The sequence below is a fragment of the Sebastes fasciatus genome, chromosome 18 (assembly GCF_043250625.1).
Source record: "Sebastes fasciatus isolate fSebFas1 chromosome 18, fSebFas1.pri, whole genome shotgun sequence".
Classification (NCBI taxonomy): domain Eukaryota; kingdom Metazoa; phylum Chordata; class Actinopteri; order Perciformes; family Sebastidae; genus Sebastes; species Sebastes fasciatus.
In genome coordinates this window covers 5,764,557-5,789,776 of record NC_133812.1, presented here as the reverse complement: position 1 = coordinate 5,789,776, position 25,220 = coordinate 5,764,557, and the positions used below count along the sequence as shown (strand labels likewise).

Sequence of the window (25,220 nt, the reverse complement as noted above, 5' to 3'; positions counted from 1 at the left end):
CTCACCAACTTACAACACAGTACTTGGAAATGACTTATTCTAGTGATTCATTTGATTCCTGTTGTAAAATCTATCCGTATTCTGTTATTTGTTCTGTATTTTTAACTGTTTGTTATTATAGACTGCCACTTGAAATCCGAATGGAAACACTGCCCTCTGCTGCGTATTAAGTGGATTTCTCCAACCAAATAGTAGCCAGAGGATGAGTAAAAACAACTTGGAGAAGCTGTGAAACGTGGAATATTATAGTTTTTCGGTCTTATACAAAGCATCTCTTCAGTCAACATGAGTGCAATGACTAGTAGGCCTACACCATATTCATTCATTCGTTGTTTGTCGTGTCATTGTTGCCTAAGTAACAATCGTAATACAGTCAAAGATATAGTAGTGTTTCTTTTCATAATATACATTTGACTGATTCTACAAATATAACGTTTTCTGTATTAAACTAATAAACTATTTCATATTTATTTGGAGAATAACCCGCAAATTGCAAAATCTGATCTGAGATTTGCAAAAACTTGCAAAAGGTCTCGCGAGACTCGTTGCCCAACGATCTATCCCAGGGGTCTGCAACCTGCGGCTCTTTAGCCCCTCTCCAGTGGCTCCCTGTGGATTTTTAATAAAATTAGTGGAAATAATTACTGTTTTTTTGTTTACATTTTTAATTTCATTTGTCATTGTTGTAGGTCTATGTTACGACGGAGTATTAGAGCCATATTGAGGAAAAAAAATAAATCCGAGATTTTGAGAATAAATTCATAGGTTTACGAGAAAAAAAATCATAGTATTATGAAAATAAAGTCATAATATTATAAAGTAGTAATTTTACGTGTTATTTTCTTTTTTTCTCGTAAAGTTATGACTTTATTCTCATAATATTGCAACTTTTTTCTTGTAAAGTTATGACTTTATTCTCGTAATAGTACGACTTTTTTTCTTGTAATATAAGAACTTTATTCTCGAAATCTCTGATTTTTTTCCCTCAATGTGGCCCTAATACTCTGTCGTACATTTGCACCTTGGCCCTGCATTAGACTTATATATCACTGCTCAAATGTTTTGTGGCTCCAGACAGATTATTATTTTTATTTTCTTTTGCCTGAAATGGCTCTTTTGATAGTAAAGGTTGCTGACCCCTGACCTATCCTAACCTGAACTATTCGAGATCACTGCCTAACCTAAACAATCTCGCGAGAGTTTCCCCAGTTTGCTGGTTCCCTTCTAGCCACTACCCACCTAGCCAAATACGCCGTTTCCATGGTTTCCATGGTAATACGTCATCAGCACTCGACCAAACACAGCTGAGGCGCGAGACTAAAGAAACATTCAAACGTCTTGTCAGAAAGTGTTTTTAATGTTTAGTTCTGGATTAATGTGAACATTAAGTATGACTTAAACCCGCCTTATAAAGGGCTCTGCGTGTTGCTGCCGCCATGACGCAGTCAGTTGTTGTCCAAGGTGAGTTACAACTCGATGCAGCTCAGTGAATAGACGGAGTTTAACGTTAGCATCCAGGAACGAGCTAAGGGCTAACCTTAGCTTAGCTGTCATAGATGTGTTGGAGGTTCACAGCTGGTTGAACGGAGGGTTGGCATGGAAACATGTCCCTAATCTAAACTAACTGTGTGTTGGTGTTCTTCAGTTGGTCAGTGTGGGAACCAGGTCGGCTGCAGGTTCTGGGATCTGGCTTTGAGAGAACATGCTCATGTCAATAAAGTAAGTGCTAATGCACACACACAGTACAGAGAAGACACTTTGAAGACTGACTTTTTGCAAGGACCACAACAATAGACTTTTTTTTCACAACAGACATTTGACATGTCATAGCAAGAAAAGCAGAAGTGTAATTAATACCAATAATGATGGGGACAATCATTACAATTAACAATTTTACTGGGGACTGGGATGGAGCAATCATTAATCAGTATAATTACTTACACCTGTGCTCATCTATGGAGGATGGAACCGGCCCAAATCAAAAATTAATTAATAAATAAACAAATGACTTAATAAATAAATATGTCATTAAATGTAGCAAAAATAAATGTAGCCATTAATTGATTGATAGTGTGACATAAATTGATATTTCTGATTTAATTTGCTTCTTTATTTATTTCTTTGTATTAATTCCCTTATTTATTTACTCTTCTATTTAAATTTCCCCTTTATTTATTTTTATTTTTTTTTATTTTACATTTTTAGATTTATACATCTCTTTTTGCAATTATTTTGTATTTCTTTATTTTTGCAAATATTTTACGTACGCACTGATAAAGCCATTTTCAGTTTTCTGAATGTGCTCTTTTGATTTGCAGAATATGATTTTACAGGGCAAACATTGCCAGAAGAATTAAATGTTCAGATGAAGGCTGTGATATGTGTAAATAACACAATTATTATTCAATTAAATAAATAAACAAACAAAAAAATAGCAAGTTTTGTCTTTAAGCTTTTCGGACGTTATTTATATTAATAATAATGGTCCAAAATTATGTAAAATTGCTTTGTTTTAAGGATCCCCCCACTCCTCATACCCCAATGGCTGCACAGCACCTAAGCCCTCAAAAACCCAGGGTCATTCAAATTAAAGCATAAAGCATAAAGCATGAATGTCCCTTATATCCTGTGTTTTTCCTCCTATTCAGAAAGGACTGTATGATGACGCCCTCAGTAGCTTTTTCCGAAATGTGGACTCCAGGTAATCACACTTGCTTTCATCCTGTAACTGCACCATGGGTTGAGACATGTGCCTCCATACAGTGGTCCAAATGTAGTACTGTTACATTTGCTCTGCTTTTACAGGCAAAGTGATGGGGGAGCCAATGTTGTTGGTGGGAGAATCCAACATCTGAAGGCCAGGGTAAGTTATTTATCCTCTGGTCTTCACAGAGGTAACAGCTTATTTTAGAGTTGGGGTCAGGGTTGGGTTCTGCGTTTCAGGTTTGGCATCCATTGGTTAACGTTACAAAGAGGAAAGAAAGGCAGGGGGGCAAAGGCATGTGCTCAGCATTTCATAGCAATGAAATATATGAGCTGGCCTCATACTCGCATATTTGAATCCACAGGCGGTGCTGGTGGACATGGAGGAGGGTGTGGTCAATGAGATCCTGCAGGGCCCATTGAGAGAAGTGTTCGACAGCACTCAGCTCCTCACAGACGTGTCAGGTTCAGGCAACAACTGGTGAGAGACAGACTAGCCACAGGACGTCAGCTCACAAGCTCACATGGCCGGTAGCAACTGTTGCAAACCAGAATTTGACCTGATTTACAATCATTTACATGCATAATATAGTTACATGTGCCATCACACAGAATCGTTCAGGGATTGAGTCAATCAAATTGGATTGCCAGAGTAATTTTCTGAAAGTTCTAAATAATATTTTGTTCCTTGGCTGGTAGAGTTAAAACCTGCACCACATTTCAAATTCACAACAATAAAACAGAGCAAAGAAACAAAAGATCACTGGTATCATTTGGGGGAAAGGTCAGTTGTGTTTCTTGACAGCGCTGGTGTGAATATTCCCTCTATGGGGTTTTAGCTTGACAGCCATTGTTAACCCTCTGAGACCCACGATAGACCCATTTTTGTCTTTTTTAGGGGGGTACAGGGGGTCTTAAGGGGGAGATAGCAGGTCAACAGTAGATGTCACATAGAAGTGGTGTACATTTATCTGAAAGCTGGGAACCTGTGTGAAACTGTGTCAAATTGTTCTATTCATAAAGTATATGATGTCCATCCCCATGCTCTGTTATGTCTCATAAATTGTTGGGTTGATACCATTTGTTACACAGATTTAGTGCTAAATTTAACCATTTTTTACCACTCGAGAATTGATAAAAAATTATCAATAATCCCTCCAAAGTACCACATTAAGACACCAAGACCTTGAGGAACACCATAGAAAAAGCCATGCTGTGATTTGGTTACAAAAACTTTTGACATTTTTAGATTTCTGCAAGAATTGCATTTTTCAGCGATTGGATGGTGAGCACTTCTGTTGTGTAAACTGCTCAGAAACCCCCTTATTGTCAATCTAGCTAGGAAAGCCATCCATCCTCTGAATGCTCTAGGTCTCTAGTTTGTGGCTGTAAAGTTTAGCCAGCCTCTGAAAGACAGTAAAGTTGGTCGGGATCACAGGTCTTAGAGGGTTAAAAGAAGCAGTGGCTGTTTGCAGTGACATGCTTGTCAAGCAAAATTATTCAAACTCTGGGAATTGCTTTTTCAACATATTAAAGGACAGTTCACCTGAGACAGAGAGATATGTTATGTTAGAGCATATCCATTTCCCCCTCTTGTTCAGCCTCTTATTCTGAAGTTCACATACATAGAAAACTGACTTTAAATTCTGACAATAATTGGTTGTATCTTCTGTCACATAACATGCAGACACATTTATTTTTTCTGTGATGCCACCAGCTTAGTTTGTTAGTATGTGTGTGTGAGCCCTAACAAACTGATATTAAGAGTAGTAATTCTTTTTTTTTTTTCAGTTAATCTTTCATTATGAAGCATCTTATCTTTGTAAATCTTTAGAAAATCCTGCACATACCACATCGACTCTACGAGTGTCTACGATGTCTTAGTTTCACTAGTTACACTTTGTGTTTCTCTGTCAGACAAACTCATTCACAGGCTGCACCCACGACTTTCTAACTCCTTTCTATTTATTCCACCGTATCCAATCCAAATTGGAAAATTAATCATTCTGGAACCAAAACTCATTCATACATAATACTACCCACCATATGAGCTTAACAGAAACCTGCAGGCTAGTTTCGCCTCAAAAAACAAGACATACAAATTTGCCCTTCATTGACATGTTTCTTCTTCCTCTCCTCCTCGTCCTCGTCCAGGGCAGTTGGTCACATGACGTATGGCTCGGCCTACAGGGAGCAGATAGTGGAGAAGCTGAGGAAGGCAGCAGAACACTGTGACTGTCTGCAGTGCTTCTTCCTCATTCACTCTATGGGAGGAGGTAAGGCACGGGGACAGGATGCATGGGAGCATTGATGACTGAAGAAGGTTTGCCTCTATTAATGACTATTGCACAGAATGGAGTGTGTGGAGGCATTTCCTATCATTCTGCATTAAACCTCAGCTCCGGCAACTCCAACATGAATTTAATTTGTAATCAGTGATCTTAAGATGTTGGTGTTCAACGTATTAGTGATACGAGACTCTACTTCCTGATGTCTCTGTTTTACAGATACCTGGTTATATGTATACATGCCGAAGAAATTTGGTTTCTCTGAGCGACATTGAGCTGGGAAAATATTCTACAATATTCCACCACTAATTACTTAAACAAGGTTTCTGGTTTACACGACGTTGAAGAAATCTGGTTACAGCAGAATTTTAATGCATTGATTTATGAATTTGAGGTACGGGCTCTGGCCTGGGGACCAGAGTGCTGAGCCTGCTAGAGGAGGAGTTCCCTGAGGTGTGTCGGATTGTCACCTCCATCTACCCGTCTGCGGAGGATGATGTCGTCACATCCCCCTATAACAGCGTCCTGGCCATGAGGGAGCTCACAGAGTACGCTGACTGTGTCCTGCCTATTGAAAACCAGGTTTGTGCATCCGTAAATTTCATTTTCCCCCTCTCTCCCTGCAAAAATCCCTGTAGTGTGTACAAATTGAAATTATCAGTATTAACCAGTATTTGTTCTCCTCCTCCTCCAGTCGTTGGTCGACATTGTGAACAAGATCAAACAGATGTCTCACGGTGGAAAGCCGGGGTCGGTGATCAAGAGAGACAGCACCATCATCTCTGGGCAGGGCGGCCTCAGCGGGGCAGAGAAGCCCTTTGATGCCATGAATAATATTGTGGCTAACCTGTTGCTCAATATGACCAGGTATAGTATTTCTGTTTGCTCATATACAGTAGACCCCTGTCCGCAGAGGGCCATGTTTATTTTATAACTCGACATGCTCCCGTGGTTTTAGCACTGTTGTGTGAACTTTAAACTAAATAATATTATTTTGAAATCTTTTTTTGTATACATTCATTTTAGAAACATACTAAATGGAGTGGGGTTTTTCTGGAGCTCACCAAAATCTAATAATATTTATAATACTACCTAATATATCAGTAATGGCTCCCAGTCTCAGAGAGTTCATCAACCAGAGTTGATGAACTCTCTGTGTTGTTTGATGGTCACCCTTCCAATCCCAATTTTCTGCTGTTGCTAAATTATTTGTTTTATTAGAAGAACACAAACTAAAAGCTCACCCTCAAACCGACTGCATAATTGAATGATTGATTACCTACTTCTGTTTTTAAGCAATACAGTTAAGAGACGGTAAAACCTGGGCTAAGACCTGGTGACTGTGAAAGCCATAACATATGATTCACATGAACCCTGAGACCGACCCGCCAGTCGGGATAATGAAAGAACAATCAATTAAGAAAGTTGCAATCGAACACACCGCAAAGACTACAGCCGACGGCCAGTAAGCACTTATGTTCTGCGCCTGCAGAGAGGAAATAACTCTCCACACCAGCAGGCGGCGGTAGACTGTATTCATCATTCAAAAAGGGAAACAGGAACACCGAGGACTGTGGATATACAAGCCGTTGTTATGATACGTACATGAAACAAAGCGGCGTTTACCGACCATTTTCACACCACTCTCACTCACCACTTAGCTTCATTCCAGACGGCCATGTTGTTGTGAAAATATATTATAATGATCAGATGAGATGAAGATGAAAAATGAGAAGAGCCTTCTATGCGTGTCCTCTTGACCTCACTCTCTTCTCGTACACTGATTCGCTTAAGATGAACAGCCAATCTGAGTGATTTCTCTCACCAACGCGCTGTGCCGCCGATTCAACATGCTGAATCGGCAAAAAAAACTCGACACGGGCAGACTAGAGCCAACAGTGCGGGGCACACCGCAAAAACTAGGCCAACAGACACTCACCGATTGCCCAAAACTGTCCGCCGACCCTCGGCTTGGTGCGTCAGTGCCTTTAAAAACTGATCTGACATGGATAGATATTACTAATTAATTGAGCATTACGTTGTTATACAGTGAGTGTCTTATTACAAAAATGCCTTTTCCTGCTAAAACACTATACTTAATCAGTTTTTCCATGCCTTTTAAATGTTGCTTATGTGTCCCCTTTGTTTCAGCTCAGCTCGTTTTGAGGGATCTCTCAACATGGATCTGAATGAGATTGCCATGAACCTGGTCCCCTTCCCCCGTTTACACTACCTGGTGCCCAGCCTCACCCCTCTCTACACACTGGCAGATGTCAGTATCCCCACCAGAAGGTCTCTCTCTCTCTCTGCTCTCTGGGTGTCACTGCCGCTATTTTTAACGCCGTTGTTTTGAATACCGGGTCTTGAGCTCTCATGAACTCTGTCAGCCCCTCTACACATTGACTGTAGTGATGAATGAGAAGGGAACCCCTCCAGTGATGACCTCACTGATTAGAAGTGTGTAGAACTTCATCTGAAACATAATGATGAAACAGTACTGGTCACGGAGGACAAGAACTTAAAGGGGATACGCCCATTTTTCAAAATTCCTCCATGTTATTCCTATGGTTTAAGACAGTCCAAAAATATTAGTAAACATGAACAACTCTCTCCCAAATCCCCAAACTAGTGTGCTAAAACTCAGACTTGTGATGTCATAGAGTATAAAGTGTGGAGCTGCTCCATAGAAAATGACTAGGGAGAGATGTTCTAGATGACATTGAGAGCAGCCAGGGGAATGTTCTGAGTATATGGAGACATTTTCTGTTTCACAACTGAGAACACTACAATAGAATAAAGCTCCTGTTCACAAATATTGATTGAACTTTCCTCGGCCATGGAAATAACATATTGGAATTTTTAATGTAGGTGGTGGATAGTGCTAGGCAACATGGTTAAAATCAGTGTCACAATACAAATAAGAATATTTTTTCCCATTATCAATTCATATTATGTTATGGTAAATGGATTAAAATTAGGGCTGTCAATCGATTAATATGGTTAATCGCATGATTGTTCAATAAATCACACATTTTTTATTCATTCCAAATGTACCTCAAAGGGAAATTTGTCAAGTATTTAATACTCTAATCAGCATGGGAGTGGGCAAATATGCTGCTTTATGCAAATGTATGTTTATATTTATTATTGGAAATCAAGTCACAACAGAAAACGATGACAAATATTGTCCAGAAACCCTCACAGGTACTGCATTTATACACGTATCTTGAGGTCAGAGGTCAAAGGACCCCTCTGAAAATGGCCATGGCAGTTTTCCCTCGACAAAATTTAGCGTACGTTTGGAGCGTTATTTAGCTTCCTTCACGAGCCCGCTACAACCTAAAAATCGCGTTAACTTTGACAGCCCTAATTAAAATTATATATCAAATTATCAAACTAATGTTCAATGCACTAATGTTCAATGCACTGAACTGTGTTCCACAGTTATGCAGGCAAACCTCTTAATACATAATAAAAAAAACTTCAGTAAGTCATTTTGTTCCTTTTTTTTTTGGTTTTGAATCATTCATTTAGACAATTAGTCCGATATTAAGCCTCAGAGATGATAAAGATAAGAGATAATTCCCCTCTTGTTCTTAATTCAAAGCTATTATTTTTTTCATCATTTAAACAAGAGGCATACGATTTTCAAACACCACAAAGCCGGCTTTCATTTTATCAAGTGGGATTGTGGCAACTTCAAGTTTAGTGCTGCGGGCTTTTGACAGGAAAAACACCATTTGATCCACCCCACACACACCTACCCTCCCACCTGCTCCCCAACAACAACTGCCATGAAAGTGGCCTTGTGTGAGCCATATAGACCTCATCTGCTCCGGAGGAGCTGCTCATTGGTCAAAAAGAGTGGTGGTTGTACTGGGCAAACTCCCAGAGGTAAATATATATATATATATGACCATATGAATGCAGAGCAGGGTGTTGCTTAAAAATATCTTGCCTGCTCAGCAGAACTTGCCTGGATAAATAAAAGTAAAAAAATTCTTCTTTCTCAAACATTACTACCTTTGCCTCCCAGTCTAACTCAACTCTATCTGAAATCCCATCAAGGCCATTTCACTTATTATAGCCAGTAAACAGAGAAGATATCTGCTGCGCAAGCAAACCACAAAGGCTGTTTTTTGTCAGGATGTAAATGGAATATCTGGAAGTATGATAGAGTGTTTGTCATTTTCTGTACTTTTCTGTCTCCTCTAACTGTGCCCTCCAGACTGGATCAGATGTTCAGCGATGCCTTCAGTAAAGACCACCAGCTAATCCGAGCCGACCCGAAGCACAGCCTCTACCTGGCCTGCGCCCTCATGGTCAGGGGCAACGTGCAGGTGTCGGACCTCCGCAGGAACATCGAGAGGTCAGAGCACCATCCTCCCACTCAGTACACCCACCCCGATAGGCCCAATGATGACCTTCACACTCGCTCTCCCAAATAGTGCCCCCATTCAGCACTGACAGCAATGATTCATGACTGGTCCATTCAGCAGCCACCTCTCCTCTGCTCTCCCAGCAGACCTTGTTTTCATGTGGCATGTTGTCAAGAGAGACTGAAACAGAAGCCGCTGTGAGAGCACATATTTGTGCGTGACCATGGTGTAAAAGAGGAGGAAAGGGAGGGAGGAGTAGGAAGAGGAAAAATACAGAAATATTGCCAAAACACGCTTTAGGGCACACATAATCACTGGATATATATTGCAGCATATTTTGCCGTCGGACTGTCTTTCGTTCCTGTCAAGTTTTGAAGTGCTGATGAAACTAAACAAGTTTGTTGACAGATGGATTGTTTGCCATCAAAAATGCCAAACATCGTTGGTTCCAGCTGCTCAAATATGAAGATTTCTAGCTTTTCTCTATTTTATGTGATTGTAAACTGAATATTTTTGAGTTTTTGAAGACCTCACCATGGAATCTGGGAAACTGTGATTGACAATTTTCTGATAATTAGTAACCTAATTATTGTTTATTGTTTAAAAAAAAATCATCAGATCAATCAATTATGAAACTATTCCTTAGTTGAAGCTCATAACTTCAGTCTGTTGAGATCCTTCACATTACAATTTTTGTACTGGCATCAACGTTGTTTCCCACAAATTTCTCCCTGTCACAAGATGGCAAATAATAATACAAACAGTGCTGTTAAACTGTTCTATATTACGGTGTATTAGGACTGTTGTAGGTTAAAAAACAATGTACGGTAATATTCTGTAAAAAAACTCATTAATTTGCGAGGAAAAACTAATAAACATGCAACAACAGCAATAGTCCGAAAGAAAGCCTATTTGTCCGACAGTCCGTTACCCCAAAAACAAATGATCATTGTTCCGAGGCCCCAAAAATACACACTTCGTGTAACGTACAGAAGCACATGGCTAATTCATGGCTAATTATTAAGCAGAATGACAGAGATAAGTTGGAAGAAAGGATTTCATTGGTCAAACTTATATTTCCGCAGGCGGAAATCCACTGAAGTCGAAATCCGTCTGAATATTTTTCCTCCGCACAAATGTTCCGCAGGGCTGTGCAAGCGTTCATAATAACCCACAAAATCATTTTTTAAACATTTCTGTGCAAATTTTTCATGACGAAAATCCGTCCTTGGCGTGAAATGGCTTGAACCCTGTAAACCTTTCAATTTCCTGCTTTCTTGCCTTTGATATGTCATTTTCTCCCTGCTCTAGACTCAAGCCTTCGCTACCCTTTGTCTCGTGGAACCAGGAGGGCTGGAAGACGGGCCTTTGTTCAGTGCCTCCTGTGGGTCACTCCCACTCCCTGTTGGCCCTGGCCAACAACACCTGTGTGAAGCTCACATTCATGGAGCTGAGAGAGCGCTTTACCAAGCTCTACAGGAAGAAGGTGCAAGTCACTGTATGTTTTTAGACCATTAGAAGATTCAGTAAAGGAATATATCATTTAGCAAGTAAACCCATCAAATATTTTCTCGGTTCCCCTCGTCAAATGAGGATTACTATTTTTTTTTCTCCACTACTTATCACAGAATACTAGGGCTGTCAAATTTCTTTTAACGTATTAACGCAACTTACAATTCTAAGTTGTAGTGGACTCAATTTTAAAGCTAGAGTGAAGATACTGGTTTCATATGAAACTACACAACCGAAGGAATCCATTGGTACCAACCAACCAATGAGGCTAGATAACGCTCCAAACTTGTGAAAAATGTTCATGGCCATTTTGAAAGGGGTCCCTTGACCTCTGACCTCAAGATATGTGAATGAAAATGGGTTCTATGGGTACCCACGAATCTCCCCTTTACAGACAGGCCCACTTTATGATAATTACATGCAGTTTGGGGCAAGTCAAAGTCAAGTCAGCTCACTGACACACTGACAGCTGTTGTTGCCTGTTGGGCTGCAGTTTGCCATGTTATGATTTGAGCATATTTGTTTATGCTAAATGCAGTACCTGTGAGGGTTTCTGGACAATATCTGTCATTGTTTTGTGTTAATTGATTTCCAATAATAAATATATACATACATTTGCATAAAGCAGCATATTTGCCCACTCCCATGTTGATAAGAGTATTAAATACTTGACAAATCTGCCTTTAAGGTACATTTTGAACAGATAAAAACTATGCGATTCATTTGTGATTAATCGAGATTAACTATGGACAATCATGCGATTGAATATTTTAATCGATTGACAGCTTTGGTTCCTACTAAAGACATAAATCTTTTTTTAAAAAGTATAGCTTTACTTAAAACAGATTCAGTAATTCTGTAAACAGCTGGGCACTGTAGTCTTTTAGCACAAACGAGTAAACGGCGCATTTGTTGGGGACTATTTTCAGCTGCGGATTGATACACATTGATACACATTTGGTGCTCTAGTGAGTATTTCCAGCATCTCCCTTTAAGGTACATTTTGAACAGATCGTGATTAAATGTTTTAATCGATTGACAGCCCTATAACCTTTTTTTTTTTTTTTTTGACAGTTGGTTAGACGGTATAATCAGATTGAAGACATACTGTAGTTTTCTGTTCTTGTAACTAGCAGTGGATATTTGTTTTCGACACGTTCTAGACTAAATGACGAATGAGAGGAGTCAGATTGAAATACTTTTGTATGTACTCACATTGTTCTCCCTCTATGTTTTTTGAAGGCTCACTTACACCACTACCTGCATGTAGAAGGGATGGAGCAGAGCATCTTCTCAGAGGCCATCAGCTCTCTCAGCTCACTGATTGAAGAGTACCACCATCTAGATGCCACCAAGGGGAGACTCATGCCTGACGCACCCAGACTCGGCATCGCCACATGACGGTTTCTTTGTCTGTCTCCTTGTATAGCAAAGATTCATTTTCAAAAAGGACTTCACACAACCAAATCTTTTGTATATACCTTTATAAGTTATATATCAATATTGTCTAATTTATGACCAAATTAAAATGTCTCTGTCTGAAAAAAATAAGCAGGACAACATGTAAAAAGAGTTCGTCTGTAGTGTGACCTGATTTGCCGTTTCTAGGCTCCCTGACCATAGTATCATGAGGTACTGTTAATGTGTCTGCTTTTACAGCTACTGCGCTGGCCATATTCCTTGTTGTAATTGCACATACATGTCCTGAAGACAGGGTTCATAAAACCTTTTATCGTAAGTAAAAGATATTTCTTCATTTACTTAACTATCCCAGCCATTCGTCCTTATGAAATGAGTTTTTTTGAGTTTGAGTTTTTGTCTTTTGTGAGATTTCTTGAGGCACGTCGTCACTGCTGAGGAGAACTGAATGACCAAAGTATGCGTACGTTTCAGTCCTTAGTCCGCCACAGCAGGGCTCACATCCTGCGTCTGTGTCTCTGGATGGATCCGTTAGAGTAACCGCAGGTCAGAAAACATGTCGCCTGGATCGTTGCACTTCCTCTGGCACACGCAGGACGTTATCCACTGCATCTTCCACTGCGTGTTGGAGCCTCCCTTGCACGTGAAGTTGACCTTGATCATGAGCGACCTGTTGGGGACGCAGCAGCGCTTGTCTGTGCAGACGCCGCAGTACGTGGGCTTAAACTTCTTGGTGCTGGTACAGCCAGAGAGTGTCAGCTTCTCCGCTTTCTTCGCTTGGAATTTAGGTCGGCATGTCTTTCCCTTTGGCACCTATGAGAGGAAAACAGTGATTTTATTGGTATATTTTTGGGGATTTTATACAAATCAATCAGGGCAGTCAAAGTTAACGCGATAATAACACAAATTTGTTTTTACGCCACTAATTTCTTTAACGCATTAACACAACTTGCGATTTTTAGGTTGTAGCGGGTTTTAAAGCTAGAGTAAAGATACGGTGGTATCATATGGAAGTAGAAAACCTAAAGAATCCATTGGTACCAACCATGTCATACTAGCTTGTCACGAAGAAGGCTAAATAACGCTCCAAAGTTATGCAACATTTTGGGGAGGAAAAACTGGCATGGCCATTTTCAAAGGGGTCCCTTGACCTCTGAACTCAAGATATGTGAATGAAAATGGGTTCTATGGGTACCCACGAGTCTCCCCTTTACAGACATGCCCACTTTATGATAATCACATGCAGTTTGGGGGCAAGTCATAGTCAAGTCAGCACACTGACACACTGACAGCTGCTGTTGCCTGTTGGGCTGCAGTTTGCCATGTTATATTTGAGCATATTTCTTTATGCTAAATGCAGTACCTGTGAGGGTTTCTGGACAATATTTGTCATTGTTTTGTGTTAATTGATTTCCAATAATAAAAATGCATGTACATTTACATAAAGCAGCATATTTGCCCACTCCCATGTTGATAAGAGTATTAAATACTTGACAAATCTCCCTTTAAGATACATTTTGAACAGATAAAGAATGTGTGATTAATTCGCGTTTAATTGCTATTAACTATGGACAATCATGCAATTAATCGTGATGAAATGATTTAATAGATTGACAGCCCTAAAATTGATAATTCAATAGAATTTGGCCAACTTGTCACCTTAACACTCTTCATCACGCTCTTCTCACACGGCCGCAGCAGACACAGGCGTCGGTCCTTCCTCATCTCGCATTTGCCGTTGTCGTTGTTGACTCGCACGGAGATGCCCAGGCCGCAGGTTTTGGAGCAGGGGCTCCAGGGCGTGATCTGGATCAGACAGTTCTTCTTCCAGGCTAAAGGAGGATCCCTGTAAGCTTTCAGTATTACAGTTAAAGGGCACTGTGTCAACAACACCCTACACAAAGAACTAGTCTGTGTGCCACCGTATACCGCCGAGCAGAGCACAGAGCCCAAATACCTGGTGGTCTTACCCACCACAAGGGAATTCATTTTCCTCTACCAATTCTAAATGTTCCCTTTGAGCTGCACTTACATGAGTTAAGTAGAATGAGTCGAGTAGAAAGAAAAAAGCCTTTCAGCTGAACTGAAATGATGTTTTAGACATCCCAGAAGGTTTCAGTTTCCTTGTGTGGATGTCAGCTCTTGAATTTTAAATCAAAACAATGTGCTCTGTTTTTCAACAGTGACATATTAAATTTGAGTTTCCTGACAGGCCGTGATATAGATATGTTTCTGCAGAGTTTCATGCCAAACAAACTGCACTGATACATCAAAGTGGAATCTGTGGTACTTTCAGGGTCTGAAATTAGCACCCGCCACCCGCCAAATGCGGGTAAATTGTTGGCAGTGGTGGATAAAATCGTCAGGCAATCCGCCACTTTGGCAGGCAGGGAAAACGCTAGGGATGGAAATAGTGAATCGGTTCCCGTTTAGAACGGGTTCCTAGTCGTCCAATTCCTTGGAATGCATCTATCCATCTATTTCTTTCCCTGATAATGCCACACTTTGAACAACAAATCTGTGTTGAAATCGGCAGGAGGAGAGTTGGTAACGTTAGAAGTTAGAAGTCGGTGGGCAGCACAGTCCTGCTTGTTTAAATAACGGAGCTACTAACGTTAACAGAGGTTCCATTGAGTTACATTATGGTGCATTCAAGCCGTAAAAATTAGTATTGGGGGAAGGTAAATTACAAAATCATGATGCGTTCAGTTGTAATCTTGTAGAATGTAGTTTTTGGCGAGAATCTTGAATAAGTCCAGTTGTTTGAAGGAGATGTTTTCACAGCAATATAAAATAGATATTAGAGAGGGAATTATGACTTGTTTTAACTTCATAAAAGTAGCTCCAAGCAGCTTATAATACATTAAAATTACTGATGCCAAGATTTTTTTTAATCAAAGAATCTATTCATATAAAAATACAATCATTTGAATTGAACCGAAAAATAGGGCTCCCCAGAAGCTAAGGTGTTATTCATTGGAAACTGGTAATTTACCATGCATGTAATGTTTTTTGTGTAAAATATATAACATTAAATGACATCAGATCTAAAATAGATTTCAAAAGTAGCAGATCAAATTTCTCGGTGGCAGATAAAAAAAACAACTTGCCTGCCACAGTGGCAGGCAGTGGAAAAAGTTAATCTCAGACCCTGGGTGCTTTTCATAAAAAGTGCGTTGTCCCTCCCCCTGCTTAGAACTGGAACCATCCGTCTTTCTGTTTTCCTCTGTGAGGCAGTCACACCTCACTCCTCCCTCTGCGAGTAATGAAATGCCTACTCCCCCATCCCAAGCAGCTAACTTGGACAGCAATTAGCATTCCAAGCCTGACAAACTGGCCCTTCTCCACAGGTTTACTCTATAAACACACACCTGACATGTAGGAAGTATCCTGCTGGTGCTTCTTTTGGCTGTGGCCGCTGCGAAGGCCGGCTGGCATGTTGCCCGTCAGCGGGGCGGGGCCTAAGAGACCGGCAGGCTTCTGGATGAAAGCAGGGGTACAGCCGATGGCTCCGGCGATACATGTGCACTTATAGAGGGGGCTGGGCTGGAAACCTTCTCCGTTCTCATAGTGGGCCCCATTCAGGTCACAGCCTACTGCCATCATGTCTGAGAGAATGAGGGGAAATGTCAACATACCTCTCTCCATGATGTTACTGTGAATCTAAAAAGCTGCGTAGGATTTGTACATAAATAAATTTGGACTATCAAAAGGAAGCAAAAAGGTGTTTTAAAGAATTATCAAGATGTCATTGTGAGTTTCTTATTTCTTTGACAGTATATTAAATATTCAGCGACACAAAAGTAATAATATTATAATTCCACGATAATGCCATGTTGCTAATCATTAGCCCAAACATTTAAATGTATTCAAAATAACAGCTCATCAACGGTTCATTATGAGCATGACAACATTGAAATGCACAAGATTTAAAAGAATTAAATCTGGCGTTAATGTCTTTACAAAAATGTAGTAATTTGTTCAATAAAAGTAAATAAAAGTTTGGCGATGCATCTACATTAAAGGTAGGGTCAGTAATCTTGAGAAACTGGCAAGAGTACGCTATCTTAAAAATGATCTGACCTTAAAACCCGGCCCAGTGTTGCCAACTCTTTTCAAGTCACATGACAAAATAAGTCAACGTTACTTTTAGTTTCCCACAGGACATGAACACTGGTCTCCTGGTTGAAAGTCTTGTGTTTGTTTGACCCATTCACCGCCTGCCCTAAGCAGATTGTCACACTATTAACACTACGTCAGTTGCTCCGACCGTCGAATACCACCGCGGGTGGGTTTAGATTGGAATTAGTTGGAAGCCTGATTCGTTGCTAAAGGGAGCCTCCGTGTGTTGGTTTCCGATGCCGAGGGGCACTTACCAAGTGGACGTATTTGATGAGTTGGGAGTAAGAACGGGTTGGTTAAGAAGTTCCCAATCTCCCATTTAGCACCTTTTTAAAGGACATGACCTAGTTTGTGATCTTATATATATTTGATATATTTTCTCACCGGTTCCTGTTGCAACACTCGCACAACAACGCTGCTTTCAGTCTGAACACCTGGTAACAGTACAGTATATATCTCACAGACCAAGCTCTTTATTTTGAAACAGAAAATGTCTCAGCAGCCGTGTTACTTTGACATATCCTACTATGACTAATTCAGGAAAAGATGAGCCACTCACATGCACACACTCCGACCTCGAATCTTGGCCGGTCAGCTGAATAGTCACAGTACATGCTCTTGTGCGGGTCACAGACGTCCCTCTCGTTGCACGGCTCTCCGATCTGCCTGGCGCAGCTCTTGCAGCAGCCACACCCGTCCAGGACGGAGCTCACCCCCGGGGCGCAGTAGGGTCTTTGCCGACACTTGCAGGGCCACTGGCAGAACTGCCGCCTGTCGGCCGCAGCCCGCCCGTCTCGAGGAGCCAGCTGCCCATTGTTCTGAGCCCTGCTGAAGCACTGGGTGAGGAGGAGGACAGAGATCCATATTGAATGCAATTCATTTTGGACACACCACTCTTCTGGTGGATTGGAATGGGAGCTAAAGCATCCTGCCTTTTATTAGATGATGTTTGGAAATCCATCAAAATGAAACTCATTCATATTCAGTTATACACGATTCACATATAGGTACAAGGCTGTTGGAAATCAGCATCAAGCCTGCATACAAAATAATGTTAGCAGATAATATTCTGTTTGAGATCTGACTGGGATTCAAATGTTGTCTTTTTATAAATATGGACATGGATCCCAAAGGACGGTTGCTAATGATTTTGGAGACCCCAGACGTAACGTACATTCACTCCAAGCACGAAGTGAACGTTTCACACGGCGCAATTACATACAAAGACAATGCAAAGAAGCAAATAGATCGCACCAGGCGAAATTTGCGTATTCATATGAAATATTTCAACTTGAGTAAGAAATTCACGTGAGGCTGTGTCAGATTCTCCTCCTGTCCTCAATGACGTTGTTGAATCAGAAACGGAGGAAAAAACATTGTATCTGTCTGTGGGCAGGCAGAGCTACGAGAGTACAAACTCTGTAGAAATGTATGTGTATAAACAACAAACTGTCTATGGTAGAAACAACATCATTGCTGTATTAATGAGTGTTTATGGAGCAGCTACAATGTTAGCATAGCCTTTCACTGATCGATCCAAACTCCATTCAGAAAAGAAGGATTTTAAAATTTGTTTCCTTGTCGTCTTGCAGATAGACCTGACAAAGCATGAATTCTGACTTTTTACAAATCTGCATCATCATGTAGTAATTTCGGCATCCTTTTGATCTGTTAATTGCAATTAAATCACAGCACAATCTGTTTATTTTGGGTTCATACCGCAGTAGCGACGTGTGGCTTGCTGTATGTGAATACAGCTTGCCTCCTCTCTGGTGCTTCTAGAACGAATGAACACAAATGATACCGGCGGTCCAACTTGCGCCGTTCGCTTTGCTCTTGGTGTGAATGCAACATTAGACTTTGCTATAAGACAGGGTATCTCAAAGACTAATTTCCTCTAGTGCAAACTGTCAAACTTTCACATGAGATATCTCATAATATACTAACACAGATATTGAGGAAAAGTCTTTTGGCCACACTACTTTTAAGGCTCTTAGGATAGTAGTTCGGTATCAGTATGTTCATTCAAACCAAAACTTTGATATTGACACTGTCAAATTGACACATTTTTTGTTTTTACCTCTGACTACTCCCTGTTAATAATCCCATCCCTCTTATGTTGGACAGCTTAATGTTCCACCTCTACATTTAGCTCCATTAGGAAAAAAGTATGACTGGGTCAGTCAGTGCATTGCCAAGTGTGATGTAGTCTGTTTGAATTGCAGAAACCTCAATGGGGCACCACAGGATAATAAAATGCCCTCTCATACTTAGTTTTACACTTCACTGAAGTGCTATTTGCCAGGCAAGGTTGATATTTTGTGACAAATATTTGGTCCATCTTGAGAAACAGGAGAGAGAATGCTACTAAAAGTTACTAGTTTGAAACATTTCAATCAAGACTGGATAAAATAACCAGTTCAGAGAAAGAATTGTGCCAAAAGGCAATATCAGACTGCATTTTTAAATAATTTCTCCAACTAAATTTAAGCATATTGGTTGTATGCAAGAGATTCCTACAGATGATAGATGGCAAAAAGTCCCACTGATGAAACTAAAAGTTGGAAAGATGGATAGCTAAATTCATATTTTGTGTCAAAGTTGCCTTAGGAAACTTTGGAGAAATGAGCAAGAATTGCCTCTTTGAAAAGAGCCAAACCAACAGTGAATGTATCCACTAACAAGTATTGTGTGTGTATCACAGCCTGATATCTCTTCTTCCTCTGTGCCATAGAGCTCCATTGTCGTTAAAAACACATCAGTGAGCCACACTGTTGCCCTGGGTGACATGTTCCTTCATTACCATGAACACAAACGCTGTAGTTTATATTGAGTCAGTCCCACATACGCCGTCCTGCTGCCACAAACACTCACCAGAGCACCAAATGTGGATTAATCCGCTGCTGAAAATAGTCCCCAACAAATGCGCTGTTCACTTTTGTTTGTGCTAAAAAGAACTACAGCGCCAAGCTGTTTACAGAATTACTGAGCCTGTTTTAAAGGTTTATATCTTTAGTGGGAAGGCTGTCAATCGATTAAAATATTTAATCACGATTAATCGCATGATTGTCCATAGTTAATTGCAATTAATCTCAAATTGATCGCACATTTTTTATCTGTTGAAAATGTACCTTCAAGTATTTAATACTCTTATCACCATGGGAGTGGGCAAATATGCTGCTTTATGCAAATGTATGTATAGATTTATTATTGTAAATCAATTAACAACTCAAAACAATGACAAATATTGTCCAGAAACCGTCACAGGTACTGCATTTAGCCTGCAACCCAACAGGCAACAACAGCTGTCAGTGTGTCAGTGTGCTGACTTGACTATGATTTAGCAAAAACTGCATGTGATTATCATAAAGTGGGCATGTCTGTAAAGGGGAGACTCGTGGGTACCCATAGAACCCATTTTCATTCACATATCTTGAGGTCAGAGGTCAAAGGGACCCCTTTGAAAATAGCCATGCCAGTTTTTCCTCTCCAAAATGTAGCGTTATTTAGCCTCCTTCCCAACAAGCTAGTATGACAAGCTAGGATTCTAAGTTTTCTAGTTTTCCAGTATGTTCACACTAGCTTTAAAACTGAGCCCGCTACAACCTAAAGATTGCAAGTTACGTTAAAGAAATTAGTGGCGTTAAAACTAATTTGCGTTAACGCGTTTGCTCCGTCTGGTGGGCGGTGCTTAGTATTTCCTCAACTGATCCAAACATGGCTGCCGGGTCACAAATTTTCTCTTTTTACAGCTAAACCGTACACTACAAGATGTTTCTGAGAACATTCGAGGAGAGAAATAGGCATTGGTTGTTTTCCTCCGATCTGTGAAATCTTGCAGATGCCATTAGGAGCATCGGAGGACACCAGAGGCACATTATTTTTTTGCATGCGTTACAGTCAGGATATAGTGACCGTTTTATAAAAATAACTTTTTGAAATCATATTTGCTCCAACTTGCCTACTTCAGCTTTAAGCCCACTCAGCTAGAATCTCAACTTATTTTCACTACTGCCACAAACGATATCATGTTCTTTTGTAGTTTGAAGTATTTTATCTATTATGCATACATACAGTAGCTGTGTTTTAAACCCTTAGCCTAACTGCACTTGGAGTAAAAGAAGGCATTTAAAAATGTGAAAACTGCAGACGGCTCGGAGTGGCGACAGCCCAACACCTTATAAATATCCCTGTGTTCGATCCTGTAAAGCGAATGTATTTCCTCTGCTTTGCTTGGTATTTGCTATGAGGCAATCTTTGCGTGGTGCACTTGCGCTCCAATTCCCCTGACTACTGCTCACGGGTCACTGAGGGCTATGCCAAAAATCTGAAGCCTGTCTGCCAGGTTTACTGAACGAGCTCATTTCATGGTGTGAAAATGGGTCCACAGGAGCTTTAAATACAAAGACCTCAGACTTCACTCCCCTTTGGCGAGCTTCTACTCCTGAAAGGAAGACTAACCTTGAGCCCAATAAAATGAAAATGCCACCACTGAAAACCAATTATTTTTTCAAATGATGTATTATTGGCCACCTGATTATTATTTCTCAATATTTTTTCAAATAAATATATTCCAACAGTCTGATAATGACCGAAAAATGCTGGTGCTGGAGAAAACCCCAAGCATCTCAGTTGTATATTCCTGTTGCTCCAGTTATGGCTGGTGTTGAATGGCTTCAAGTGTTGTCCTATCAGAAAGCCCCAGTCTGTCTGCAGTGTTAGAATAGAAAAAAGATAATGCTCTTCTTACCTGTTGAGCAAGGATGAGCAGGAGGGAATGGCAGAGAAGTGACAGCATCTCTTAAGTGAGAAGGTTTGTGTGAGCTCCAGGAGGGCGCAGGGGGACGAGGGAGCTGGAAGGTGGGATTTAGGGAGGAAGACTAGCAGAGGGAGAGAGGGACGGGAGTTGGGGGGGGGAGAGAGAGAGAGATTGGGAGAGCTGACCTGTCGGAGAAGGGGACAAAGCACCCCTCTGTCTCCTCTCCAAACACACCTTTCCCCGCCTTACTGATCCAGAGGGGAAATATTTGTCTTCATAACTGCCGGGCCACTCCAGGGCCCTTCAAGTCCTGCCCACTTGTTTATTCTTAGTCTGTGGACCTTTGCTCACATTTATCTGGGTGTAACTAACAGTTAAATCTGTAAAACCATGTGTAACGTAGCACTCGGTAAAGAACATTTCAAGAAATACTGTTCTAGTTCATTCTTTAATGGACAAAAACTGAATTCATGAGGAGAATTCTAGTTTGTAAATGCATTCACTGTGTGTTGTTTGTTTAATGTGGTGCCTATAAGCTGTATGGTCCCACTTAAAGGGGCAACACAGTCCCACAGCAGTTGGTGAAATAGTCCTGAAATTTTATCTATTTGATTTGTGTACATAGACAACAATTTACCTTTTTTCTCGTGACGCTTAGCATGACTTTCAACAACGTGCTTTTTCCTACAAATGTCCAGCAACACGTGACACACAACTTCCGCTCCAGTCTTTTCAAAATAAAACTATTTAGTCAGGCTTAGGAATAGATCGACTTAGTTAGGCTTTGGCAACAAAACTCTGGAAGTGCCGTAACTTAACTACGGAAGTTACATGACAAATAAATCAACTTTGACATATGGTTTCAGACGGGACACGCACACCGGCCTCCTGGGTTAAAGTCCGGTGTTTTTTGGTTTGGGTTAAAATAACACTGGAAGTGCCGTATTTTAAGTATAGAAGTTTCGTGACAAAAACCACCCAGATAGCTTTAGGAAAAGATCGCAGTTTGGGTTAAAATAACTCCAGAAGTACTGTTACTTAAGTATGGAGGTTACGTGACAAATAAATCAACTTTGACTTGTGGGACACGGGACACAAACAACGGTCTCCTGGGTGAAAGTCTTATACTTCCCGTTTCACAATTACATGGATTACATACGAATTGATTTAGTGCTGACCGTCACGAAAAAAAATTGAAATTTGTGTTTATGTACACGAATCAATACGTTACATTTCCTGACTATTTCACGGACTGCTGTGTGACTGGGCTGAACTGCTCATTTTCAGGTTCATACTTGTATTTTGGGTTTCTACTAGAACATGCTTACATGCTTTAATATAAAAAAAAAACATTATTTTTCTCATACTGTCTGTCTGAATATATTCACCCTCTGTCTGAAATGCTCCGTTTTAGCTAAACTTTAAGCCCCCCCTCCTGAAAAAGCCCAGTCTGCTCTGATTGGCTTGTGAGAAAAATATGGTACTGTGGGCGATATATTCTAATGAGCCTGCATGTGACATAGGAAGGGGATCCAAATCTGAATGGCTTGTTGAATCCAGTAGGCAACTCCAGCGTCTGAGAAGTGAAGCCAATGCAGAAGTGCCTTAAACTTGCATTCTTTCTAACAGCCAGCAGGGGGCGACTCCTCTGTTTGCAAAAAGAAGTCGGATTGTATTGAAGTCTATGAGAAAATGAGCCTACTTCTCACTTGATTTATTACCTCAGTAAACATTGTAAACATGAGTTTATGGTCTCAATCTCTAGTTTCAAGTCTTCTTCAATACAGCATGATGTTCATTTAGTAAATGATGGTCCCATTTAGAGTCAGATAGACCATAATGCAGGGGATGCTTTAGGGCGGGGCTACACTTGTGATTGACAGGTCGTTACCACGGCGTTGTCCAGTCTCGGAGTTGTTCTTGTTTTTGTCTCAGAACTTTAACCCTTTCACAGTGTGTTTTCAGGTCATGAAAGTTAATTGTAACATTTTTGGTCGCCTAAAGACGTCTTGTTCAGTGTTCGTCACAATGACTACGTCCACTTCTTATATACAAGCTATGGGTATGCAGCCCGTTCACATTCCTAGGTCAAATATCGCCTCTTTGTGACGCCCCTGTGCATCTGATACCGAGGCACAAGTCCCCCTTTAGCTCTGTCAGATACAAAGCGGCCGTATTTGACGGATGAGAACGGGTAACTACATCGCCGTGAGTTTTTATGTGCTTCAGTTTTCCCCCCTGTCCGATAGCAGCACACAGCAGAGGTGTGTCTGTTTGACCGAGGCACACACAGCGAGCAGAAAGGACAGGATGAAGCCTGTCCTTTGGCTGCTTTCACTCAAAATCTTTAAAACCTTCCCACAGGGTTGTGCTTAGGCGTGCGTGTGTTTATTTGTTTATTTGTGATTTAAGGTGGTTAAAAAAATGGAGTGTGACATACACAACATATTGCCTGTCTTCTAGTAAGAAAGGGGGGAATAAACTAATTTTAACGTTAAGTTACCTTTTCAATTTAAACCAATCAATTAATGCTTTTTTTTTATATAAAACCTGCTTTCAGGAGGTGCTGTAGCTCTACTTCCCACATTCATGCCTTAAATAATAACACTGGACTTGCTTGATACTTCCACTCGTGCTATAAAACTTTCAACCTCTGTAGCACTTAGTACTATGTTCAAAAAAAGTGAACGTACAGCCCTGCAGCAGCATTTAGCAGGAATTTAAAGAATGTCCTGATGCCAATGCACAGCTGTAGTTTGTTGTTAATCATTTCCATTGATTTTAATGCAGATTGCAGAGACTCCAGATATCTTCAGTTGGACTCCTCAGATAGGTAATTATCTAAAGAGTGTAGTCGTTACAACTCTGTAAATGTCTAGGGATAAGGGCAGCAAATACTGTCGTTTATTGTTTAGCGTACGGTGTTCATAAAATAGAGAGAGGCGTGGAACAAAGGAAGGGCTACTGGTGCCGCCAAACCATAAAACAAACAACTTCAAACACGCTTCCTAACCCAGCAAAGAAACCTCCTACTTACCTTCAGCCATCAACGGCCGAAAAGAAACTAAAAACAAAAAAATTACACTGGAATTTTGTATTTATTGTTTGTAATTTTGGCCAGTGAGTTGTATTGATTTAACCACAAGATGGTGCTACAATGTGTAAAGCAAAGAAGGGTAACAATACAGGCTATAGGATGCCTTACATGTGGTGTTGAAAATGTACATAAATTGGTTTTCAACCCGTTATTCCTGTTTGGCCCCTGATGTGAGCTGAAACAATGAGCTTTGATTCAGCATAATGCTGTTTAAAATAAGAAGAAATCTATGAAAGCAACAAGTCTGGTCCTCCTCCTTCAAGCAACAAGAAAAATATGTCCAGCTTTGTCCTTTTAATTGTGGCACCAGAGTGTTTTAATTAGGGCTGTCAATTGATTCATATTTAATCGCAAATTAATTGCAAATTTTTTTATCTGTTCAAAATGTATCTTAAAGGGAGATTTGTCAAGTATTTAATACTCTTATTAACATGGGAGTGGACAAATATGCTGCTTAATACAAATGTATGTATATATTTATTATTAAAAATCAATTAACAACACAAAACAATGACAAATATTGTCCAGAAACCCTCACAGGTACTGCATTTAGCATAAAACATATGCTCAAATCATAACATGACAAACTGCAGCCCAACAGGCAACAACAGCTGTCAGTGTGTCAGTGTGCTGACTTGACTATGACTTGCCCCAAACTGCATGTGATTATCATAAAGTGGGCATGTCTGTAAAGGGGAGACTCGTAGAACCCATTTACATTCACATATCTTGAGGTCAGAGGTCAAGGGACCCCTTTGACAATGGCCATGACAGTTTTTCCTCACCAAAATGTAGCTCAAGGTTGGGGCGTTATTTATCCTCCTTCTTGACAAGCTAGGATTCTAAGTTTTCTAGTTTTCTATGATACCAGTATCTTCACTCTAGCTTTATAGCTGAGCCCGCTACAACCTTAAAATTGCAAGTTGCGTTAATGCCTTAAA

General features: G+C 40.4%; 2 protein-coding genes across 2 annotated transcripts; one reads left to right on the top strand and one right to left on the bottom strand.

Moving 5' to 3' along the window:
* The first annotated feature begins 1,276 nt into the window (after positions 1-1,276).
* tube1 (tubulin, epsilon 1) lies at positions 1,277-12,454 on the top strand. The gene is made up of 12 exons (XM_074616105.1): positions 1,277-1,461; positions 1,646-1,719; positions 2,649-2,701; positions 2,806-2,863; positions 3,069-3,184; positions 4,858-4,979; positions 5,386-5,573; positions 5,686-5,858; positions 7,143-7,283; positions 9,220-9,360; positions 10,682-10,856; positions 12,125-12,454. Exons 1-12 carry the CDS (start codon positions 1,437-1,439, stop codon positions 12,281-12,283), a joined length of 1,425 nt encoding a protein of 474 aa, XP_074472206.1. The 5' UTR covers positions 1,277-1,436; the 3' UTR covers positions 12,284-12,454.
* A 77-nt stretch (positions 12,455-12,531) lies between these two features.
* ccn6 (cellular communication network factor 6) lies at positions 12,532-21,504 on the bottom strand. The gene is made up of 5 exons (XM_074616110.1): positions 21,174-21,504; positions 16,983-17,259; positions 15,673-15,909; positions 13,961-14,154; positions 12,532-13,114 (listed from the first exon to the last, which is right to left on the bottom strand). The coding sequence occupies exons 1-5, from the start codon at positions 21,219-21,221 to the stop codon at positions 12,833-12,835; spliced, it is 1,038 nt and encodes a 345-aa protein (XP_074472211.1). The 5' UTR covers positions 21,222-21,504; the 3' UTR covers positions 12,532-12,832.
* Between the last annotated feature and the right edge of the window lie 3,716 nt (positions 21,505-25,220).